At 47.6% G+C, this 23,107-nt stretch overlaps 1 protein-coding gene and 1 long non-coding RNA gene across 12 annotated transcripts in view; one reads left to right on the forward strand and one right to left on the reverse strand.

Moving 5' to 3' along the window:
• CNIH3 (cornichon family AMPA receptor auxiliary protein 3) overlaps window positions 1-23,107 on the forward strand; it is a 373,524-nt gene that overhangs the window by 306,072 nt on the left and 44,345 nt on the right. For 9 of the 11 annotated variants that reach the window (XM_074037255.1, XM_074037293.1, XM_074037238.1 and 6 more), the window contains 2 exons: window positions 17,717-17,829; window positions 21,918-22,061. In XM_074037255.1, the coding sequence (XP_073893356.1) occupies window positions 17,717-17,829; window positions 21,918-22,061 (257 nt within the window). The remainder of the gene's footprint in view (window positions 1-17,716; window positions 17,830-21,917; window positions 22,062-23,107) is intronic. The other 2 variants (XM_074037269.1, XM_074037279.1) reach the window with 1 other exon arrangement.
• Window positions 4,406-17,847, reverse strand: LOC135970227 (uncharacterized). Its single transcript, XR_010585827.1, has 3 exons — window positions 17,553-17,847; window positions 6,154-6,318; window positions 4,406-5,036 (listed from the first exon to the last, which is right to left on the reverse strand). It is a non-coding gene; the product is annotated as an uncharacterized lncRNA (long non-coding RNA).

A 23,107-nucleotide genomic window follows, 5' to 3' on the forward strand; every position in this document is an offset into this window, starting at 1 on the left:
TATTGAATGTTCCTTTCTTTTTTTTTTTTTTTTTTTTTTTGAGACAGACTCTCGCTCTGTCACCCAGGCTGGAGTGCAGTGGCCGGATCTCAGCTCACTACAAGCTCTGCCTCCCAGGTTTACGCCATTCTCCTGCCTCAGCCTCCCAAATAGCTGGGACTACAGGCGCCCGCCACCTCGCCTGGCTAGTTTTTTGTATTTTTAGTAGAGACGGGGTTTCACCGTGTTAGCCAGGCTGGTCTCGATCTCCTGACCTCGTGATCCGCCCGTCTCGGCCTCCCAAAGTGCTGGGATTACAGGCTTGAGCCACCGTGCCCGGCAAATGTTCCTTTCTTGACTGTACTGTTAGTGAGCTCTGGATCTTCAGCAGCTGGTCAACCAGGTATCAAGCACACACTGCTCAGGAGACCTGCTGCAGTCCGATAGTTTACTGAAATCATAATCAGTGCATCTGTAGCTTCTGGAAAGTGTCTTTGGTTTTATTGGAAAGCCAACCAGAGAAAAATCATTTATCTGCTGAGAAGTGTATGTGACTTTGATTATCGTGGCGAAGTCTTTGCACAGTTCCAGGTATTGTTATTGACACCTCAGCTCTCACCTTGCTTTGATTATTCAGTGTGCACATGATGTGTGCAGGTTCAGGGGTTTATTTCTGTAAGTCCACATGTGCTGTTGGTACCAGAGGTCAGGGCTGCAGTCCTGTTTGGGTCACTAAAAGGCAATATGACTTCAGGAAAGTTACTTTGAGTTCTCTGAGCTTCACTTTCCTATCTGTAAAGTAGGGATTATAAAAGCACCTACTTCATAGGTTGTTGCAAGGAATACATGTGATAATGTAATAAAACACCACAGTGGTTGGGGCTGAATAAACATTAGCCACTATTATTATCAAGCAGCTTATATACATATAGCCCAGTTTATTGGAAGAAAAGAGAAAAGTATAAGCTATTTTCTACCCAGATGAAATGTGTCTATTTTAGTATTAATACTTTAGCCTCACTAAGTTTTTCTCCTCTGGTTTCAATGCAACTTTTTAAAAATTAAAATTAAAATATTTATTTTTTGAGACAAGGTCTCATTCTGCCACCTAGGCTGGAGTGCGGTGGCATAATCACAGCTCCCTGTAGCCTCAACCTTTTGGGCACAAGTGATCCTCCCACCTCAGCCTCCCAAGTGGCTGGGACTGCAGGCATGCACCGCCCCACCCAGCTCATTTTTGCATTTTTTGTAGAGATGGGATTTCACCGTGTTGTCCAGGCTGGTTTTGAACTCCTGGGCTCAAGTGATCCACCCCACTTGGCTTCCCAAAGTGCTGGGATTACAGGCATGAGCCACCGTGCCTAGCCTCAATGCAGCTTTTAATTGGTGTATAACATAGAGCATCAATGTTGGCTATCTTCTAAGCAGCCTCTACGAGGCCTGCGCTCCCTGGAATTAAAGCAGCCTTTAGTTGGAAGGTCCCAGACAAGGTGACACTGTTAGCTCCTATTTTTCAGAGTTTTGTATCAGAACAGTGTCATAAAAACATATGCCTTTGTAAGACCCCACACCCACCACTTCTTCAACTCACTGAGAATCTGCTTGTTGGGACTAACTTCTCAGGTGGCACCAAGGGAAAATATGAAAGATAATGGGGAGTCGCCAGTGGTGGGAGCAGAGAGGAGATGTGTGCTGGCTGTTTCCTTTGCTCTCTTCAAGGGAGCAGATATGCATATGGAGCCTTGCTTTTCATGGAGTGTGGGGAGCAGCTTCCTTTGCACTTCCCAGTGTGTACAGAGGACATGTCCCGGTGTGTGCCTTGCACACATTCCCGGTGCCATGGTTTGAGGTGATATAAATTCTGCCAGGCCCAGGGCTGTGGTACTATTAGGCCCTGAATAATGTCTGTTGAGTGTGGATGGATGGAATGAGCTGCTTATGATTGAAATTCCAGGGAGGAGTGATTAATCACACCTCAGGGTCACTCCATCCATCCACCAGTTGATTAAGTTATTATTGAACACCTATGCTAGGACCCATGACAGCCACATCCCAGAGAGCTGTGGGGGCTCCAGGAGAGGCATGGACTGTCCCCCGCTTATAAATGGTTGTTTGCATTCCAGAAACTTACCTCTAGGTTGATGATTTCAAATGAAAACCTAACGTTCAGTCTTCAGACTAATCCAGATTTCACCTTACGTAGTAAGGAACAGGATCAATATTTCTGCAGCTGTCCTATCTCCACATAAAGTTGTGCTCATCTAATATGCCTTCTTGAAAACAACCAACCAACAAAAATCCCCTTGTTCCCACACATCTGCCTAGTTCCTGCCTTCTTCCTGCCTGCTTTCCACAGCCACACTTTCCTAAGCGGTGTGCGAAGTGGCAGCAACTCAGCGTCACCAAATTCAGGGGGCATTTTTCATTCTGCATGATATTCATCTTCCTTAGCAGTGTCTGGCAGCCATGTCTCCATCTTTAAACATTCAGTCCCCCTGGCTTTCCTGACCCCACACCCTCTGGTTTTCCCCTGCCCTGTGTCTTTGCTGGTCTTCAGCCTCCTTTTTCTGTGCTGCTTTCGCTACTCATTCCTTGAAGGTTGGTGACCCTAAGGACTGTGTCCTCCATCTTGTCTCACTCTTCACTCTCCCACCTGCCCAGGGTTTCATTTACTATTGATGTTTCCAGAACCTTCAAATTCCTCTTCTGAGAACCAGTCCTCAACATCCAACTGCTCTGGATGTCCTATAGGGACTTTTCTTAGTCTGTTTTGTGTTGCTATCAAGGAATACCTGAAGTTGGATAATTTATAAAGAAAAAAGATTTATTTGGCTCATGGTTCATCTGGCCAAAAGGTTGGGTACTTGGTGAAAGCCTCAGGCTGCTTCCACTCGTGGCAGAAGGCAAATGGAAGCAGGTGTGTGCAGAGATCACACAGCAGGAGAGGAAATGAGAGGGTTGGGAAGTACTAGGCTCTTTACAACAACCAGCTCTCATCGGGCACTAATAGAGTGAGAATTCACTCATTATTGCAAGGACAGCATCGAGCCATTCATGAGGGATCCGCTCCCATGACCCAAACGCCTCCCATTAGGCCCCACTTCCCAGTACCACCACATTGAGGATCAAATTTCAACATGAGATTTGGAGAGGTCAAACCTAACTATAGCACACTTCAAATGGTGGCCCATGCTGAGTTCTTTTCTTTCACCCCTAAAAATATTTTTCCTCCCAATGCTGCTGCTCATTCCAGTAAATCATTCACACTGACGTTCAAGATTTCTAAGAGTAATGCTCATACCCTCTCATCCAATCAGTTACTAAGTTATGTAAATGGTGCATCCTAAGTATTTTTGAAATCCATCAGTATGACTCCATCATATTCTGCCCCTAACTACCTGTCCTGACCACCACCATCTCTTACCTGGGACACTACAAAGAAAGGTAGGGCCAAAGGATTACTCTTCTACTTCCGCTTTGATTATTCTTCTTTAGGGCAGTCTTCCTGGAATCCCAGACCCCAAACTCTGACCATATGTTTCTTCATGCATAATATCAACGTTCTCCTTCATAACAACATGTGTTTTCTGCACTAGCCTATAAGCTTCATGCAGGTGTCTTGCTTCTGTATACCCCACCAGCACTGCCACATGGGACCCAGTATATAATACGTGCTGAATGAGTGAGTAAACACATGTCCTGCATTTTGCTTGGGAATCACAGAAACTATCTGTCACCGTTGTAGCCTTGGCTTCTGCAGGGGCAAGTCGGTGTCATTTGCTCCAAGAATGGGGGTTGTGGGGGCTAAGGGAGATGCACGAAGGACAAGATTCTTGGGATTAGTAGCAGGAATGGAGATTTGGGGAAGGAATGGAGTACAGTATGGGGACCCTGGGGGCTTGGAAAGCAGGCTGATAACTTAGGGAATTTTGAGGCACCCAGGAGGGAACTGGGAGGCACTGTGTTGGAGAAGAGGGAACTGTGGGGTGAGGAGGAAAGTTCCCAAGTAGGGTCTGTCTTCCCCTCCTCTCTTGCCCTTCTCTGCTATTGCTGTGGTCGCCTAGAGAGTGGGCGTAATGAGAAATGGAAATAAGAAAGGAGGGAAAGTGCTGTCTTCTGGCAGTGATGCCGTAAAGCTCCTCATCAGGCCCCCTCAGAGCACCCACTTCTGCCACTGGAGAGAGGGGAGCCCTGCTAGGGTTCTGGAGTGGGGACATCAGGAGTTGCAGAGGGTTCTTTGCAATACCTGGGGACAGGTGACCTTTCCTTCCCTTCTCATAACACTGGCCAGCCTTTTCCTGCAGCTTTTCCTTTACCCCTTGCACCGCGACAGTGGGAAACAGGAGGAGGAAGCTCCAGTGAGGCATTTTGTGTGTGTGTGTGTGCACATGTGTGCTTGTGCTGTTGCAACGAAAAGACCATAGACTGGTGGCTTAACAGAAATTTATCCTCACAGTTCTGGAGGTTAAAACCTCAAGATCAGGGTGCCAGCATGACTGGTTTCTGGTGAGGGCCCTCTTCCTGATCTGCAGATGGCCATCTTCTCACTGTATCCTCACATGGCAGAGAAGAGAAGCTTGCTCCTTAGTGTCTTTCCTTATGAGGGCACTGATTCCATTCGTGAGGGCTTCACTCTGATGATCTAATTACCTCCCAAAGACACCACCTGCTAATGCCATCACAATGGGGATTAGGACTTTAATATGTGAATTTAGGGGAGGACACAAACATTCAATCCATAGCAGTGTGTATCCCAGCAAGGGCCAGTGTTGGCCAATCTACCTCCTTCCTCTTTGACCCTACTATGCTTACCCTTCTATTTTGCTTCTCCCTATATTCAGCCTTGGATTATATAGTCACTTAGGTGTTTCGGATTATCTCTCCCGATCTATTGTAAGGTCTTTGCTGGGCCTCCTGCCATGTTTAACTCAGGGCATTGGTGCTCAGAGCTTGGAGAGTTGAGCTGAGTTTGAATTTGCACAGATTCTTCTTTGTCCATGCCCTTTGTGACCAACTGTACTCACCTGTAAGGGACCAGCCAGAGCTGGAGCTTCAGTCTGTGGATGTGCAACAGAGAGATACACTGGGACCAGACCTACTGAACCTGGGGCCTGCTAAATTAGTGTCGAGTCAACACCATTTCTTAGTTACTGGGATGGCTGTTATGGTTTTTCATATTCAGAAATCAGCTCAATGATGGTGATAGCTATGCCTGTGTGGGGAATGACCAAAGGACCAGTTTGTTTTCTCACTCAGCAACAACAAAATTGCACCGTGTGCCAGCCACTGTTCTAGGAATTGGGGGTAAAGTCATGAAAAAGACAAGCTGCCCTATGGAACATTCAAGTGTGGGAAATAGACAATAAGCAAGTAAACAAACGCACAGTGGGCACATTTTCAGTTAATGATGCAAAGAGGCATGGAAAAATTAAGGTAAATAAGGAGAGAGACGATACTGGATCGGCAGGGAGGGCTCATCTGAGGCGGTGTCCTTGAGTAGATTCTTGAATGATGAAGGCACTGCCATGCAAATATCTGAGGAGGAGCTCCCCAGTCAGGGGCTACAGCACGTGCTAAGCCTCTGAGGTGGGAACAGACTTGCTGGGTTTGAGGAACAACAAAGGGTCAAGTGTGGCTGGAGTGGAGTGAGCAGGGGAGCGAGTGGCAGGTTGTGGGGCCCTGGGGCACAGAGGCCAGATCATGTGGGGCCTTAGAGATCATCTGAAGGAGTTTGGGTTTCCTTCTAGGAGAGTGGGAAGATGTTGGAGGGTTAAGCCAAAAACTGACATGATCTAATTTATGTTTCAAAAAGATCACTTTGCCTACTGGTGAAAAATAGCTTAGGGTGGGGTGAAAGTGGGGGGACCAGTTAGGAGGAGACGGGTGGCTCTGGTGGGAGGAGGCAGGGACAGGGGATGAGAGGAGGAGGAAGAGGTGACACTTCAGGGGAAAGGGGTAATTCCTTCCTCCTGTGTGAAGCCTGTTCTTTGATGTGGGAGCAGAGGGTTTTCCTGGGACTCGTGGCAGTTTGTCACAGTGATTCTCAAGACCCAGAGATGGCCCCAGGTGTTTCCACCATTTTGCAGTGGGATCCCTCTCTCCATGTGTGCCTGCCAGGTTTCCCCACTACCTGTAGTTTATAGGCTGTGGCTTTTGACCCCTTTGCCTGCTCACCAGTGTGAGAGTGCTGGCTGCAGCATGGTCCAGTGTTCGGCTGTCGGTCTCTCCCATCAGCCTGGGGGTGCCCAAAACATTGTCACGAGGCTCACTGAACTCATCCTGGCACCTCCAGTGCCTGCCATAGTGTTTGACACCTCATAGTAGGCTCTTGATGCATATCTGTTAAGTGAATAAATGGAGAGTGTGCTCCATTGCACCAACTATGTGCTGGTCCCTGTGCAATGGAACAATTTTATGGAGAGATACCCACAGAGATACACACAGAAAAACCAATGGCACAGACACCTACAGCTGCACAGTACTAACTTGAGAAGTGAGGAAAATCCTTCAGGAGCATGGGAGCTTTTATTACTTAGGAGTGGTAATTGCTGACACACAAAATGGTCAGACTCCCCAGAACACATGGTGTTTCTGGGGATAAAAATTATTGGAGGAAGAGGATTTTTAAAATTTGCAAGCACTGGAGAGTGAAAAGGAAGATCTGTTGGTTTAATTTTCAAGGGAGTTTAATTGCTGCTTTTTAAAACTATATGGAGTGTTTGAACTGAGAAGGACTGTAGAGATTGTGCAGGTCAAATGCCTCCTCTTACAGGTAATAGTTATTCTATATAAAGTGTTACTCTGTGCCAGAAACTATTTTAAGAGCTTCACATGTATTAACTCATTTAATACTCATAACAGTCCTATGAATTAGATACTATTATTATTATCATTTTCATTTTGTAGATGAACAAACTGAGCCTATTGAGGTTAAATGGTTTACTGAAGTTTCTGTAGTTTCTTAATAGTCCAGGCTACAGCCCAAGTTCCTTGTTCCTTAATCTACTACTATTTTTACTAAGACACTGGCACTCTATCCCTTGCTGGGAGCAAGTTACAATATTATTTTATCTTTTCTTCAAAATATTAGTTTGCTAAATCAGACTTGTGATAAAACTTGGCACAGTCCAGCTAACAGGAATTGTTGCCAGACTTTGGACAAACACATATGCATGTGCTCGACTTCAGACAACACCCCCTCTGCCTGGGCCGGTGGGGAGGACAACACCCTCTGCCCGGGCAAGGGGGAGGGAGGGCTGTGTCCATTCGTCTTGTTCTTGCAGTTAGGGCTGTGGGTAAGGACATTCAGCAAATTGCCCATTCCCCTGTACGTGCACTCAATAAATATTAATTGATGATGATGATGATGATGACAGCTTGTGTTTCTTTTGCGAATGCCAGTACTACCCATTCTCATTCAATTCACCCTCTTTTGTTTGTTAGGGCAAAATTTTTCCAACCTGCTGAGAGTAACAGGTAATTAACACCACTTAATAGCTGTTAAGTAAGATAATCATCTGGGTTTTTTTTTTTTTTTTTTTCCTGAAAAAGGTTCTTTAGAAGTTGATGGTGCTGCTGAAGACGCAGGCTTACACCAGCTTCGCTCTGTTAAGGAGCATAGCGGTGCATGAGGTCAACTCCCTCCTCTGGAAACATCAGGCTCCTGTTGCATAAGAGGCCTGGCAGCAGAGCCTCACCTGGGAAACGCGGCTGTAGTGGGCAGTGAAAGTGGGAGGTGTGGCCCTGGGGACTTGGAACCCTCTTCTCTAAGCAGAGTTGGGCTTCCTTCCCTTCACTCTGGGCTGGGCGGGCACCGTGGGTGGGACAGGTTTGAGAGGAGGGCGGGGCTCTCGGCTGTGCTAAATTCCCAGCCAGCTCTAGGCAGGTGGGGCTGATGTCCAGGCTCATTATCATCTGCCCCATGCTGAGTAACTAAAGGCAGAAGATGACCTGTTTCTGCCCTTGTTCCCCTTCCTGTCACCATGCTCTTCCTTGTCAGGTAAAACCATTGTGACTCTTCTCTGGAAGTCTCCCAGGTTTAAAAAGAGACTGGCAGAAAGCATTTCCAGTTGCCATGTCGTTTGCCTGGAAGATGTATAAGGGATGGCCCACGTGATGGAATGGATGTTTTCTTCCCAGGACATAAAGGAAAAAGTGACTGTCTCAAGCCCCTGAATGAAAGGATGGCTGTGAGTGTCCCTTGGGAGCAACTTTGGCCACCACATTCTGCCTTCCATAGTATAACTCATCCTTTAAATCTCCACTTGAGAGGCGGTCATCTCCAAGGGTCCCTCCTTCATTTCCTCACTCAGAACAACGGTTTTTCTCCTTTCCTCCTGCATCGAGTGCTTATGTGCTGCCTCGGTTTGTCCTCTGGCTTCTGTGTTTGTTGTTCCTAGAACCTGTGTTACACCTGGTCATTTACATTGAGTCTCCCCAGCTGGATGGCTTTGCATTCACCACCTAGTAAGTGCTTCTAATAAATATTTGCTGAATGAGTGTGAAATTTGGGCTCTCCAGCACCGGAACAAGGCCTGTTGAACCCTTAACCCCACTGCCCTCCTCATTCTTGGAACATTCCTTTTGGTGAGTGCATCTCCTTTCAAACAGTCTGAGTCTTTGCCTGATCACTCCCTATAGTCTGGGCATGATTTCTACTCCCGTCATCTCTGGCTCAAAGAAGAAAAGGAGTGGGAAGCTACAAGTGTTAAGAAGCTCTGAATTGCCAGTAAATTGTAGGAGAATTTTGTCCCTTAAAAATGTGGTATTATTTGAGAGAGCGCTTTTATTCTCATCTCCTCCCAGAGTGAAATCTTAGGTAGTTCAGTAATTTAACAAGCGTGTGAGGAAACTGGCAGAGGCTTTTGAAATTCAAGTGTGTCTTGATGCTGTATGAAAACAATTATAAAAGGAAAGCTGGGAGGAGTGGGCAGAGCAAGGCTGGAATCCAAAGGTTTGGTCCTAAAAGGAAGCTGCCACCTTACAGATCTATCAAGTGTCCATTGAGATACCAGGAGGGCCAGAGACAGGTGGAAGGAGCTTGTGAGGCTGAATGAAGAAGTGGCCTGTGGAGGGTGGAAAGAATCCGGCCAGAACTGGAGGGGGGATTCTGGAGGTAGAAGGGTGCTGGAGAGCTCACCTCCATCCCAGGAAGATGCCAAAGCCAACCCTCCAAGACTAAAGACCACTGGCCGCAGGGCTGCAGGGCCCAGGGAGCCTCAGGGGTGCTCTCCCACGGGGTGGTGTGTGGGAGAGCCAGGAGCCAGAGACAACTGCTCTTGACTGCAAATGCCGGTTGCCCAGACTTGAGCCCCTGAAGCAGTAGTTGGTGAGCAGGGCTCGGTGAGCACAGGACCGTAATGTGGGAGAAGACCCACAGCCTCTGGGAGGGTTGGGTGGGAGGAGGCCTCACACCAGGGGTTTTAAAAAAGAAGCATCTGCCTCGTGTGCTCTTCAGATGGGATTGGGCATATTCCAGGTGTTATGGCCCGGTGACCCTTGTACAGTCTTCATACCTTGGGTCTGTGAATCTCAGCTCAAGTGTTTAACAAAATCACCTGGAATGCTCTGAAAAATGCAGATTCTTGACCCAGAGAGTCTATCTAAAGAGTCTAGAGTGGAACCTGGAAATCTGCATTTGTAACAAGTGCCCTAGGCAATTTGGATGCTGGTGGCTGGGAGACTCTATTTTGGGTATCAGTGCTGAGGAGCCACTTCTCAAACTTTAATGTACATGTAAATCACTGGGGATTTTGTTACACTGTAGGCTTTGATTCAGTAGGTCTCGGATGGGGCCAAAATTCTGCATTTCTAACAAGCTCCCAGGAGAAACTGGATGCTGGCACAGGGACCACACTTTGAGGAGCAGGGTTCTCAGTGACTTACATGGGACCTTGTTAGAAAGGGGGACTCTTAGGCCCCACTCAGACCCACTGCATCTGAAACTTAGCGGGGAGTGGGGTCAGCAATCTGGGTTTTAGCAAAAGCTCCAGGGGATTCCAAAGTATCATGAAGTTTGAGAACCACTGCTAAAAGATGGGGAAGCTTAAAGAAATGGGTGGGAGGCAGGGTGGGAGCAGCCGAGCTGTAGATCAGGGCACTAGGCCCAGTCAGTCACCTCCTGCCTTGGTTTCCTTCTCCTCCAGAAACAAAGCTGAGACCCGTGAATTCCGCTGGAAGAAGACTTCTTCCTCGTGGTGGTGTGTGTACATGCTTTTCCTCTTGGATCAAAGCGGGAGAATTTCCCCAGTCGACTGGCTGGGATCTGTAATTTATGCAGGATGGTTGGCCTGCATCCCCTGCACAGGGTACAGCTGGCGGTGAGGGCCCCAAGGGAAATGACAATGGGGCTAGAGGTGCCTGAGCCGGTCAGTGTCAGTCAGGCTGGAAGCTGGTCCCCGATGAGCAGTGAGGACAGGGAGGGTCAGGCAGCTCCCAGGGTGCCGGGCAGGGCAAGAGTGGAGCCCAGGGCAGTCCACGAAGGCAGTGTCTGGAGCATGTGTGGCCGGTTGCAGATGTGTCATGCACAGCTAAATCCCAGCAGGGGCCTCTGGGCCCTCACTCCCTGGGTAGTCAGGAGCAGTGGGCAGCAGGGGTGCTGGTTTTGACCCCCCTTCTCTCTGTGTGCCTTTTCCTCCCTGTGCTGCCTTCTCTCAGTGGAGAGGTGGAAATGAGTCCAAGTGGCTGCCAAGAAGCAACAGGAATATCCACAGTGTGGAGTAAATGTGCTCAGGGAGGGTAAGCCAAGAAAGGAGAAACCAGAGGCCCCATGGGATGGAAGAGTGGGAGGCCTGGAGAGAAGGCGCCTCGGGCTGGAAGTAGCCTATCACTCCTCTGCCCTTCATGCCCTCACTGACCACTGGGCCTCCCCAGGCCGGGAGGAAAATTATTCTGTCTTCAGGTCCTGGGTCACTCAGGCAGGCAACCTTCTCTTGCTTTCTCTAACTTATTTTCCTTCATGTTCCTGGTGCAGGCCCAGGGGGAAAATAATGTGCTACTGGTTTCCCTTGAATAGTGGCCCAGGCCCTGGCAGTCAGTCATGAGGGTCCAATTCTGGCCATAGAAGGCCAAGATCAAAGCAATACTTGGTCCAGGCATTTAGGAGAGCTGCTAGCAGTGAAGGGTTCTGAGTCACATCCACAGTTCCTGGTGTACATAAAATCAGTAGGTGTCATACTAATTTTATGGTGACTTTAAATTATTCTAGGACAAGACATGGTAGTTCACACCTGTAATCCCCACAATTTGGGAGGCTGAGGTAGGACGATCACTTGAGCCCAAGAGTTGAAGACTGGCCTGGGAAACATAGACCCCATGTCTTAACAAAATAATTTAGAAAAATTTTAAATAAGATTATAATTCTAGACTAGGTGATTCTGTGTTAGGTTTCTTATGTAGCAGAGCCTTTGTCTTGTGGCTTAAAAATATGTAATAAACTTTGATGCAAATTCCAGGAGGTCAAAACATTTTAATATGCCAGCACCAACAAATAGGGAACACTCAAGTCGCCCAACCCAAGTCCCAGCTGGCAGAGTATTCCTACTGTATCATGCCATTTGAGGTTGGGTGCTAGTCCCTGACACAGCAGGGCCTATGGGGCTGGGCAGCCTTCATGGATGCCCAGGCTGGTGCAGTCTCTCCAAAGACAACCTTCATCCAGAGTGATTAAAGAGCACATGGCCTCCTGGGAGCAAAGGGACCCGGAATGTGGTTTCCTGACAGTGCTTGGAGATGCTTTTCTCATAGTCTTGTGGTTTAGCAAAATCCTAGTTTTCCAAGCATGGCATCCATGTCCGCTCCTTCCTGCTGTCCCCTCACCCAGATGTAAATTGAGCAGGGGCTGACTGCACGCTCACGTGCATGATTATTCATCTGGGAACAAATGGAGAATGATCTCCATGCTGGGAATATTGACTTCATCCTGGGCATCCCAGAGGGATCCTCTGTTTTAGGGCCAGTTTACTATGGGCTGAGGAGTCAAATAGAAGAGATATTATCTTTTTCTCCACACTCGTTGGCTCCTGGGGCAAATAAACCTTAGGGCAGACACACAGAACTGGATTATTGCTGTTGAAAACAGGCAAGGACTGAGGTTTTTTATGATTTGAGAGTCAGGCTGTTGAAACAGCCCTTGGATTCTCTTCCCACTTAAGGAAGCTGGAACTTGGTTCAATCAAAGGGAGTCAGGGGACTGAATCGAAAAGTCAGGAAACCAACTTTGGTTCTGGGTCATTTCATTGACTTTTAACGGTAAGAGCAACAAGTTATCCACCTGAGAATGGTCATCAGCTAGTATATGATTACTAAAAATAATGACTGGCCAGGCACGGTGGCTCACACCTGTAATCCCAGCACTTTGGGAGGACAAAGCGGGCGGATCATGAGGTCAGGAGTTCAAGACCAGCCTGGTCAACATAGTGAAATCTCATCTCTACTAAAAGTACAAAACTTAGCCAGGCATGGTGGCGCATGCCTGCAGTACCAGCTACTCGGGCGGCTGAGGCAAGAGAATCACTTGAACCTGGGAGGTGGAGGTTGCAGTGAGCCGAGATCGTGCTACTGCACTCCAGCTTGGGTGACAGAGCAAGACTCTATCTCAGAAAAGATAATAATGATAATAATGATCACAACACAATAGTGGTGTCTTCTTTTGTTGGAGGCTTCTTCACTTTTGAGAGCACCGTCATTCATAGTACATCCTGTGTCTCTGGCTGGTAGGTATGGCATTTTACAGATGGGGAAAATAAGACTCGGCATGGGTAGCTACTTTTCTAAAGATCACACAGTTGAGTATTATGTAACTGTAGGAATTTATATAATGCTTTGAGACACTGGGCTAATATATTGAGACTTATGGGATTACAGTTGTAAAGCTTGTTGTCTGAGTCGACAGGGGCATTCAGAGATGGGTGGAGACTCTGAGTCTCACAGCTTCCACTCTCTTCAAGATAAACTCAGCGCCAGGAGCTTCCCCGTGGCTTCCATAGCTGTGACTTTTAATGTGTTTGGTCCCAGGCATGCTGACACCAGCCTCACAGAAATCCTATGCCCTTGGGATGCATGAGGAGCAGACAGATCTCCAACAACAGGGGCGCTTGCTGCCTCTCCATCTTCCTCATCTTCTCCCTTCCCCTGGTCTTAGGGAATCCCTTTTCTTACCAGGAGCATTATTCCCTTGCTTCGACTCCAAGCAGCCTCTTTCTACTTCTTTTCCTTTGGGGGTAAGAGCAATCTCTCCCACAACCCCTGATGCCCCTCTCCAGCTGCAGGTCATTGATGGGGTAAAACAGCAAACAAATGGATACATGAATGAATGAGAGGATGCATAACTAGAAATAAAATATTTAAAATGCAGACAAGTAAAATTCCTGGAAAAACAAGATTAAGGACAACAGCTTAGAGCTGAGCTGAGCATGGCATATACTGCTCTGTTGGATGGAGGGCACATGTGTGCAGGGATGGAAACCTGCTAGAAGTTTCTTGCACCAGCCTGGAGAGGAGGTCCAGGGGCAGGATAAATAAAAAGGAAGGAACAAATGCAAGTGGCTGTGAAGAAGCAAGATTTGGAAACAGACTCATATGGAGACTGATGAGAAGAAGGAGTCAGAGATGGTGTGGTTAGTAGAAGTCAGAAATTTAGGAGATAAAGTTTGCGGGAATTGGCAGGAACGTGAATTTCAGCACAAAGTGGTTGTGGGATATCCAGGGGGAAATGTTTGCCAGCAAATGAAAATTGACTGTTAGCATCTGGGCAGGAAGTCAGGACAGGTGGAATAAAGTTAGTTAGCATTTACACAGTCCTTACCTGATATCATTAATGTCCTTGAATAGGGGCCCTTTGCAGTGGCCTTGTTAAGGAGCCACCCCAGGTCAGTGACTTCCATCTCTCTATGCTTTTGCTTTCGTTGTTCCACTTCTAGGATGCCAACCTCCAGTTCCCACACGTGATTAGGTTTTACTCGCCCTTTCCAACTTCCCTTTGATCACAAACCTTCCATGATCCCCCCTGGTTGGAATGAATCCCACAATACTCATGTTGAGATTTAGAATTTGTGACTCTAGAAAGCAGGGTAATAATGTATATGACAATTCAATAGGCTGTGGCTTGCATGAAACAGTTTCTCCATTTGTTGAGTGAAAGAATGAGATTGGCACCATTCAACAGCTTCTCTTATTAAAAAAGAAAGTGTTTTCCAAAGCTAAGGGATGACTCAGGGTCATGGGGCTGTGGTGAGTGCTTGCATCTCTGTATTTTGCTTGGAAGCTTTAGGGGTGGTCTTTATATAACAGATACTCTCAGAGTTGGGAGGGAACACCTGGTCTGACTGCAAACACAAATAAATAAGCATTATACCTGCCTGGTCGCTATTCAGCCCCTGCCCGAGCATGTCCAGTGACAGGGAGCTGTGTCCTGCCAGCCTCGATGGCTTTTTAAGGGCTGGGTGGATGGTTGGGGGAGAATAAAGAGTGAAGAACACAACTTTGCTTTTCCCATTGATTACTCATTCTGGGGCTTGCTGATGGTATCATATGAGATAGGTTAAATCACGCTATGGTAAAAAAACAACAACACTTACCTTTTGGCAGCTTAAAGCAACACAAGTTTCTTTATTGCTCACACTCTAGCCCATCATGAGTTGCCTAGGGGCCTCTTTCCTTACTTGTGGCTTCAGGATGATGGAGTACCCACCATCTTAAATGCTTTTTGCTTTGTCAGAGGAAACGGAAAAGAGACTCTGGAGCATTTTGTATCAGCCGTTAAGTGGTCTGGCCCTTCTCTGCACATCAATTCTGCCCACAGCCCATCGGCACCCCCAACCCTCGAGAACTGGGAAATGCAACCTTACCACCTTCCAGAAGGTTGAGTGTTGGGTGTGAGTGGAGGCAGCCATAATGGCTATGGCGCAGGCCTCATGCAAATGGCCTGGCTGATTTCCATTTGGTCTAGAAGGAAGAGGTTTCCTACCTCTTTCACATAATTGTGACAAGGAGCAGCTGGGGAAGTAGGTAAGGACCAGTGTGTGTATCAAAAGGTCACTGTCACTCCTAAAACTCTCTGGATTAGTTGGAGGAGCCTCTTCTACTTGTAAGTAGTAGTGTTTTAGGTAGTAAGAGGTCAGTGGTCAGTGTTCTAGGTAGTAAGAGGTCATCTGGAGAAGCCACCTGAAATGGCAGAGTAAATTATTCAGTTTTTTTTTCCAACCATCCAAAAGGCTGGAGACCTCTGTGACTAGCTGGCCTCCATTAAGCAGTTTTCTTCTGCATGGAGACAGTGATGAATCCTCCCTGCTTGGAAGGTTGCAGCCTCCACAATCAATCAAGCCCCAAAGAGAGAAGAAGCGGTGGTGATTAAGAGTGGGACCTGAAATCCAAACTGTAATCAGTCAGAGATTTGTCATTGGAGTTGGAGATGGAGATGGAGAAATAATGGATGATTCAGGCCCATGGTGGCTGTCTCTAAACATGTTAATTACCTCAGCTTAAGTGGCTGAACCCAATGATTAGAAACTGTGGAGATGTGCACAGCAGAACTCACAGCCACTGCCTCCCGGGGCTGGTGCACCCGGCTCTGAGAAAGTGGGCTTTCTCTTTGAATGGAAGGGGGTAGGGTGATGCCTTGGCTGGGGGTAGATAGGGTTGGTTAGCACAGCTCTGAGGTCCTATGAGGAGATATACTAGGGACATGGCGTGCCCCCTCCTGCCAGGTGGTTGAGATTCACAGGGGCTGGCTGTACCCAGTTCACCCACCAAGGGTCACCACATCCGGAATGATGGCTCCTTTGTTCTGATTCTTCAGGTGACTGCCTGAGAAGTCTAAGGTGAGGGTTAATGCAATTCATCTGCACTGGACTTTGAGACTAAAGAAGGTGCCCCATAGTTACAAAATGTCTTACACGTGTGCTGTGCATGTCTTTATTTTTAATGTGTGCGTATGTGTTTCTCTCTCTGCGTCTGCCATCTGGGGTAGTTAGCTCATCTAACTAAATTGAGAGACCAAAGTCCTGGTCCACACCCAGATGGGATGGTTTGAGGGAGTTTGTTCTCCACCCAAAGACATCTTAGTTTGTAACCACAGGCTGCATATCTAATGCCAGCCAGCCATGTTGTAAACACGTGCACTTGGTCAGTTCAATGCACTTTACCAAGTATTTGTTAAGTCTCTCCTAACTGCCGTGCATTGTACAAAGGCACTTTGTAAATGGAAATGAGAAAAGAATAGACGTTGGCTAAGATGGCTGGCAGAATGCTGGACAGAGGAGTCTGTCTGTATTGGGAGGTGGGAAGAGGATGATGACTCCACAATGGATAGATTAGGAAAGTACCCCTGGGAGGGGGTCAGAAAACATGCTGTGGGGCCCAGAGGTACAGGGGAGGGTGGGCAGAACTCCCAATAGAAAGTGGCATTTGAGGCCAGACACAGTAGCTCATGCCTGTAATCCCAGCACTTTGGGAGACTGAGGTGGGCAGATCACCTGAGGTCAGGAGTTCAAGACCGATCTAGCCAACATGGTGAAACCCCGTTTCTACTGAAAAATACAAAAATTAGCTGGGCGTGGTGGCAGACACCTGTAATCCTAGCTACTCGGTAGGCTAAGGCAGGAGAATTGCTTGAACCCAGGAGGCGGAGGTTAGAGTGAGCCGAGATCACATCACTGTACTCCAGCCTGGGTGACAGAGTGAGACTATGTCTCAAAAAAAAAAAAAAAAAAAAAAAGAAAGCAAGTGGCATTTGAGATGGGCCTTGCAGGATATTTCAAAAGATTTTGATAGGAAGACCAAAGCATTCAGGATAGCCTAAGCAATACAAAGTATATTTATATATTATATAAATAAATATATTTGGTAATATATATCTATATGTCCCTACATAACTGGGTAAAATGGTGCATTTATATATGTAACCTTCCCTACTGCTGGTCTAGGTGCCAAATTTCTTACAGTTACCCTTTAGCTTACAACTTTGATTTCTGATCAAATGTAAGCACCCTTAGGAGCAGCTTTTCAATGCTTTTAAGCTCCTTTTACCCATTTATACCTGTGTGGCTGGGTTGGAGGTGGAAGAGCTTAGTCTTCCTGCTGGTTGCTTCCCACCATCAGGCCTTTCTTGGTCAGGATCAGTTTCTTCCCTCTTCCCGCAGAGGCTACACTGTCCCTCTTCATCGTTGCTAATTGTTCTTTTTCTTGCATTCCTCTTGCTCCATCCACCATCAGGCAAAATGCCACTGCCTCCTGAGGCTGGCCATTTTTTCCTGACCCTCCTATATTTGTGATAAATGTTCATATTCACTTTAGGTTTGTGAGTTACTGTAGGAGGACACACAGGGGCCAGAAAAATAAGAGCAGGGCAGTTATGGACTCATTAGAAACCCTTGCAGTATTTCGTCTAGTGGTCCTGCCTTGGGTCAGATGACACATGGACTGGACCAGCTCTTCCAGTCTTCCCAGTGGCCATCCATGGGTGACCCCTAGGAGCAAGCATGGTATTCTATTAATAGCAAGTAGTGCACTGAGGGCTTGTGTCATTTGGGTTTGGGTATAATGAAAAGAGGAGTGCCATAAAAAGAAGAACTTACCAGAAATGGATCTGTGTTGGGACAGTGGCTCTATGTTGCTCAAGGGAGGGCCTTTGTATCAACTGCCTGTGAGAGGCAGTGTCCAGGCAGAAGTCAGCTGCCATAGAAGCAGGAGTGGTGTTTTCCTCCTCTAACTCAGGGCTGTGTCTCTGCTCCCTCTTCAGCTGGTGCTGCCAGAATACTCCATCCATAGCCTCTTCTGCATCATGTTCCTGTGTGCGCAAGAGTGGCTCACGCTGGGGCTGAATGTCCCTCTACTTTTCTATCACTTCTGGAGGTAAGTCGGACTGGGACTGGTCTATCCTCTTTCTTTTCTGCCAGGGCAACCTGCTCTCCAGTGATGATGTCCCCCAAATAGACAGCTTCTAGTGCCTTCCAATCATCCCTTCCTTTCTGGGTCTCTGTCTTTAAAGCCCATTCCCAATGTGCTCTCAGGCAGCAGGTCCAATAAGAGAAGGCCCTTTTTGTTGGTTTCATTAACCACAATCCCATCCCTTGCAGGTCAGTGTTAAAAGCATCTATAGTAGCATTCACAACAGCCAAAGAGTGGAACCAACCCGAATGCCCATCAACTGATAAATGGAGAAACAAAATGTGGTATATCCATACAATGGAATATTATTTGTCAATAAAAAGAAATGAAGTACTGATATATGCTACAACATGGAGTCCTAAAGAAAGGATCAATGAAAAAAGCCAGACACTGAAGGCCACATATTTCATGATTCTATTTATATGAAATGTCCAGGATAGGCAAATCTATAGAGACAGAAAGTAATTCATGGCTGCCAGGGACTGGGAGGGAATGAGATAGGGAATGACTGCTAGTGGGTCAAAGGTTTTCTTTTTAGGGTGATGAAAATGTTCTGAAATTAGATAGTCATGATGGTTGCACAACTCTATGAATATACTAAAAACCACTGAATTGTACAATTGTAATCTTTAAAAGGGTGACTTTTATGGTATGTAAATTATATCTTAATAAAAAAAAAAAGCACCTACCAGATGGGCTGGATTTTCTGGGACAGTTATAATTTCATATATTCTATTCCCTTCTAAGACCATGCGTCAGATCATGTGATTTTTGGCTTTTTGTAAAATAGAGTCACCATATGGACACAGGAGGCAGAGGTGGAGGAATATCAAAATAGTAGAGAGGGTATTTGTGCAGATAAGTTGCCTGCCCTTGACCCTTGGCTGCCAGAGCATTGGACCCCAAATTGTTTTATCATTGTTATTCTACCATAAAATCTGGCTTGAATTTAGCCACACCTAAGACATGCACTCCTTCATTTAGAAAACATGCAGAATACATTCTACACGCCAGGCATTGCGAGGGATTTCACGTTAAGTGTAAAGCAAAACCTTTACCCTTAAGGAACGTACATCCTAGTGGTAGAGGGAAATATGTTCTTAACAGACATATGAGGAATACAGGTAGGAGCATAGAGAAAGAAACACTTAAGTAGACTCAAGAGTGACTTTGGAAAAGCACATTCCAGAGAGAGGGACCAGCATGTGTAAAGGCCCAGAGTTAAGAGAGCACTTGGTGTGTTTGGGAAATAGTAGTTGTTCAGTGAGGTTGGATGTAGGGTTCTTCAAGGGAAATAAGAAGAGACAGGTTGGCAGACAGCTGAGAGTATGGTATGGAGGGCCTGAAATGATTTTATGGGGAAGGTGCAATTAATTTATTTTTTAGGTAATGGAAAATGATCAGAAACTTTAGAAGAAGACAATGGCATTACCTGATCTGATTTTTAGGAAGGTGGCCTGGGAAGTTGTGTAAAGGATGGGTTAGAGGGGGAAATATTGAGATTGAAATCCAACTGGGGGGTTATGGTGGGAACTCCAGGTGGAGAGATGAGAGAGCCTTGACCCATGTAGTGGGAGTCAGAATGATGAGAGAACAGAAGAACCCGTGGAAGTGAACTGGACAGGCCTTGGCCCATAATTGGGTGCAGGTGAGGGAGAGGACGCCTCTAGGCTGGGTGGCCGGGAGGTTGATGGTGCCATTGACCAGGGCCAGCAGGGTAGAAGAAATCTCAGGTTTAGGGAGGAAGGAAAAAGATTCAGTTACATCGAGAAGCCTCACTTTAAGTAAAGGCAATCTGCTATCATCTGAATTAGAGAGAAGTCAAATAGGAGATCCAGGATTCACAATAACCAAGTGAGCTGGGTTTCATTTTCTGTGTTTGACAGATGGGGACACAGAGACTCACAAAGGTTAAGTCAGCTGTCCAGCGTTGCTCAGCTCGGACGTGGCAGGGCTGAGGTTACGTCCCACCTCTGCACAAATCCCAGTCCGAGTCCCTGCTGCCTGACACACTGCCCCAGGGGCTGGCTCTTCTTCCCAGGAAAGGAGTTCGTCCCAAGGTCCTTCAAGTAGGGGGCTGTCAAGGCAGCGTGTCAGAAATGTGGTTGACAAAACATCGATCAGGGCACTGCTTGTGGGGCTAGCACTTGTCCAAAAGGGAGGAAAAGGAGAGGCAGCCAGTGTCCATAGACTTGGAAAGTTCATCTCTATGGAGGAAAGGAGGGGCTATAATCTCCTTGCCAGTAGGCACTTTGTCTTACCTTTTTTTTTGAATCCCTGACAGGATCTAGTCTAGTTCCTGGCAATTAGTAAGTTCTCAGAACATGAAAGGAAAAAAGAATGAGGAGGAGAGGAGTCCTTTAAACATCAAAGGCCTTATATACCCTTTATCCCCCTTTCCATTCCCCCGCCTTTCCAACAGGTCCAGATCAGTGACATTTCTCATACAGAGAAGGTCCCCTCCTGCTCTGGCTCTTAGTTTGTGTAAAGGAAATAGGACTGTCTGCTGTTGACTCAGTACCTGTTCTTCCGAGGTTATTTGCATACATCACCTCATGTAATAGTCCACAACAGCCCTGTACGGAGGGTAATTCCGTCCCCATTTCACAGATGAGAAAGTTGAGGCTCAGCTGGGTTAATGAGTGACCCAAGGAAAGTCAGTGTGGTGACCAGTGACTGGCAGGGCCTTTGCTCTTTCCACGGAGCCATATGGCCACTCTGCCCTTCTGTCTCCACTTAATGAGGTCACCTGGGAATAAAACTACAGTGACAGCAAATAGCTTTTGAGATCGCTCCCAGGAAGAGGAGAGGTGAGTGGCCTGGAGGGCTGTGAGCTGGCAGTTGTCATCGAATCTGGCTTGTGATTTCTTTTCAGCACAGTGTCGGTGACAGATAATGTCAGTGCAGTTCTCTGAAGGGGAAGGAGGAGGGAGCAGAGATGCTGGATCTGCGAGTTGCTATATTGCAGGATGTTCTTCAAAGCCAGTGTGATTAGTCTCCCGGTTGGAGCCCTCTCCCCAGGCCCATGCTCACCATTGAGAACCACTGTCTGTCCCAGAGCCCAGGGAAGCCATTTATTTGCACTCCTGGCCTGTGGGTGGCTTTACCAGAATGACTGAAAAAGGAACTCGCTGAGAGATTCCAGCTGTACTTTGTTCTTGGGCTGAGCAGGAGGCTGTGGCCAGGTCCCTGGGGGCAGTGTCCTGGGGGCAGTGACCACTTCCCAAGGGACTCAGGAGGCTCAGACTCCTGCCCCAGGTCTCAACAAGCCTGATGGCTTCCCTCCTCAGGGGCTGTGGCCAGGTGAGCCTTGGGAATATGGTATTTTGGACTCCCCTCCTCAGGGGCTGTGGCCAGGTGAGCCTTGGGAATATGGTATTTTGGACTCCCCTCCTCAGGGGCTGTGGCCAGGTGAGCCTTGGGACTGTAGTATTTTGAAGTAGACACAGTTCATGTTAGCTGCTCCCCCTCCTCCTCTTTCCCACCCACGTTCTTTCGCACACCCAGCTGCCGTCCGGGGTCCGCTCTCTCCCGACAGATGGCTGATGTTCTTTTTTAGTTCTAGGTCCCACTATCAAGAAGGAAAGCACCTGTAAACTGCTCTACACTCAAGTGGGAATAGGATGTCCTGAGGTACTCAGGATTTTCAATAACGGTCTGTGTAAAGTAGTTTTTAGGGTAGAATGGAGGTACGGTGGTGCCCCAGCAGTGGCAGTAGAGCCCCGTACCTCTGCCTACACCTGTCCTGAGAGGCGGCTCTTCCTCAGACTCCCAGGCAATGCCAGGTGACACATTTCCCCTTCTGTTCGAGCAGCTGTGTATATGGGTGAAATTGCCATGATGCCAGTGGGTCGGAGTATTTGGGGATTTACTACATGCTGGAAGATAGTGGCTGAGCCACTCTTCAGCGGTGCTTGGGCTGTGATTTGGGCAGAAGGCAGGCAATCGCTCGGCAGGGATTGCTCGACAGAAGCCCTACATCAGAAGGGCTTGCCCAGGTGCTGCCAGAAGTACCAGGACCTCGGAGACAGTGATGTCCTCTCTCCCTGCAGGTATTTCCACTGTCCGGCAGACAGCTCAGAGCTAGCCTACGACCCACCGGTGGTCATGAATGCCGACACTTTGAGTTACTGTCAGAAGGAGGCCTGGTGTAAGCTGGCCTTCTATCTCCTCTCCTTCTTCTACTACCTTTACTGGTGAGTAGCTGCCCCTCCGGGTGGTTTTGACTCCTGCAGCAAAAGGAAGAGAATTTCAGGCTGGCCTCTGGGAGGCAGCCTTTGGGAGATGGCCTGCGAGGGTGGGAGTCAAGGCCAGTCGGGTGTGGGCCTAGCTGTCTGACTCTGGCTCAGGAGCAAGGGCTTCTGTGTAGATAAGGAAAGGGGCAGGAGATCCTGCAGGAGGCCTTGCCTGCTGATGGGCACATCCTTAGGGCCATGCAGTGAAAACACCCTCTAAACATCCCTTTGGACGTAACTGGTGAAGTGCGGTTGGTTACTCCTTCTTCCCTATAGGGCTTCCTGCCTCTCTCAACTCTGCAGCTCAGCCCACCAGGTTGCCTGTGGTCCCGGGGCTCAGGCTTACCCTCACTGTCCCTTGCCCCGTGGCCTGTTTGCAAGGATTCTTGGGAACCATAACAGATGCTCCAAACTCCCTGCCCCAGTCCCACAGTGGCTGTCATGGTTCATAAAGTGGCATTTTGGGTCACTAAATGCTTCATTTACCGTTTTTCCAATATTACATAACACCATTCCAATTAAGAAAAACCTGCCTACTTTGCAATCCTGTTTCAGGAATCTCCCCTCTTTGCACCTCTCCGCTCAGAACATCCTAACTAAGCAGATAGTTATAAACAGACTATCTTGTGGTTTGACAGCCCAGAGTGCCTTTTCCGCAAATGTCTCCTCCTCCTTCCTGCTCCTCTTTGGCTCATCTCTGGGGACTCTCACCTGTCACTTGCGATTCCATCGTTACCTGTGGCAGGGCCATGGTGATCTCCAAACCTCCCAGTGATGTCTCCAAAAGGGCATGGTTGACAGCAGCCAGGTGAAGAGGAGGAGAGGTTGGAATGTTGGACTCCACGCCACACCTAGGTTTGGATTGGGCTGTGGCAGGGCAGAATGTGGCTGCATTTGTCCAGCATTTTTTATTTATTTTTAAATTTTTATTTAAAGATGGGGTCTCACTGTTTCACCCAGGCTGGAGTGCAGTGGTGCCATCACTGCTCACTGCAGCCTTGAACTCC

This window comes from Macaca fascicularis, chromosome 1 (genome assembly GCF_037993035.2).
Source record: "Macaca fascicularis isolate 582-1 chromosome 1, T2T-MFA8v1.1".
Lineage (NCBI taxonomy): Eukaryota > Metazoa > Chordata > Mammalia > Primates > Cercopithecidae > Macaca > Macaca fascicularis.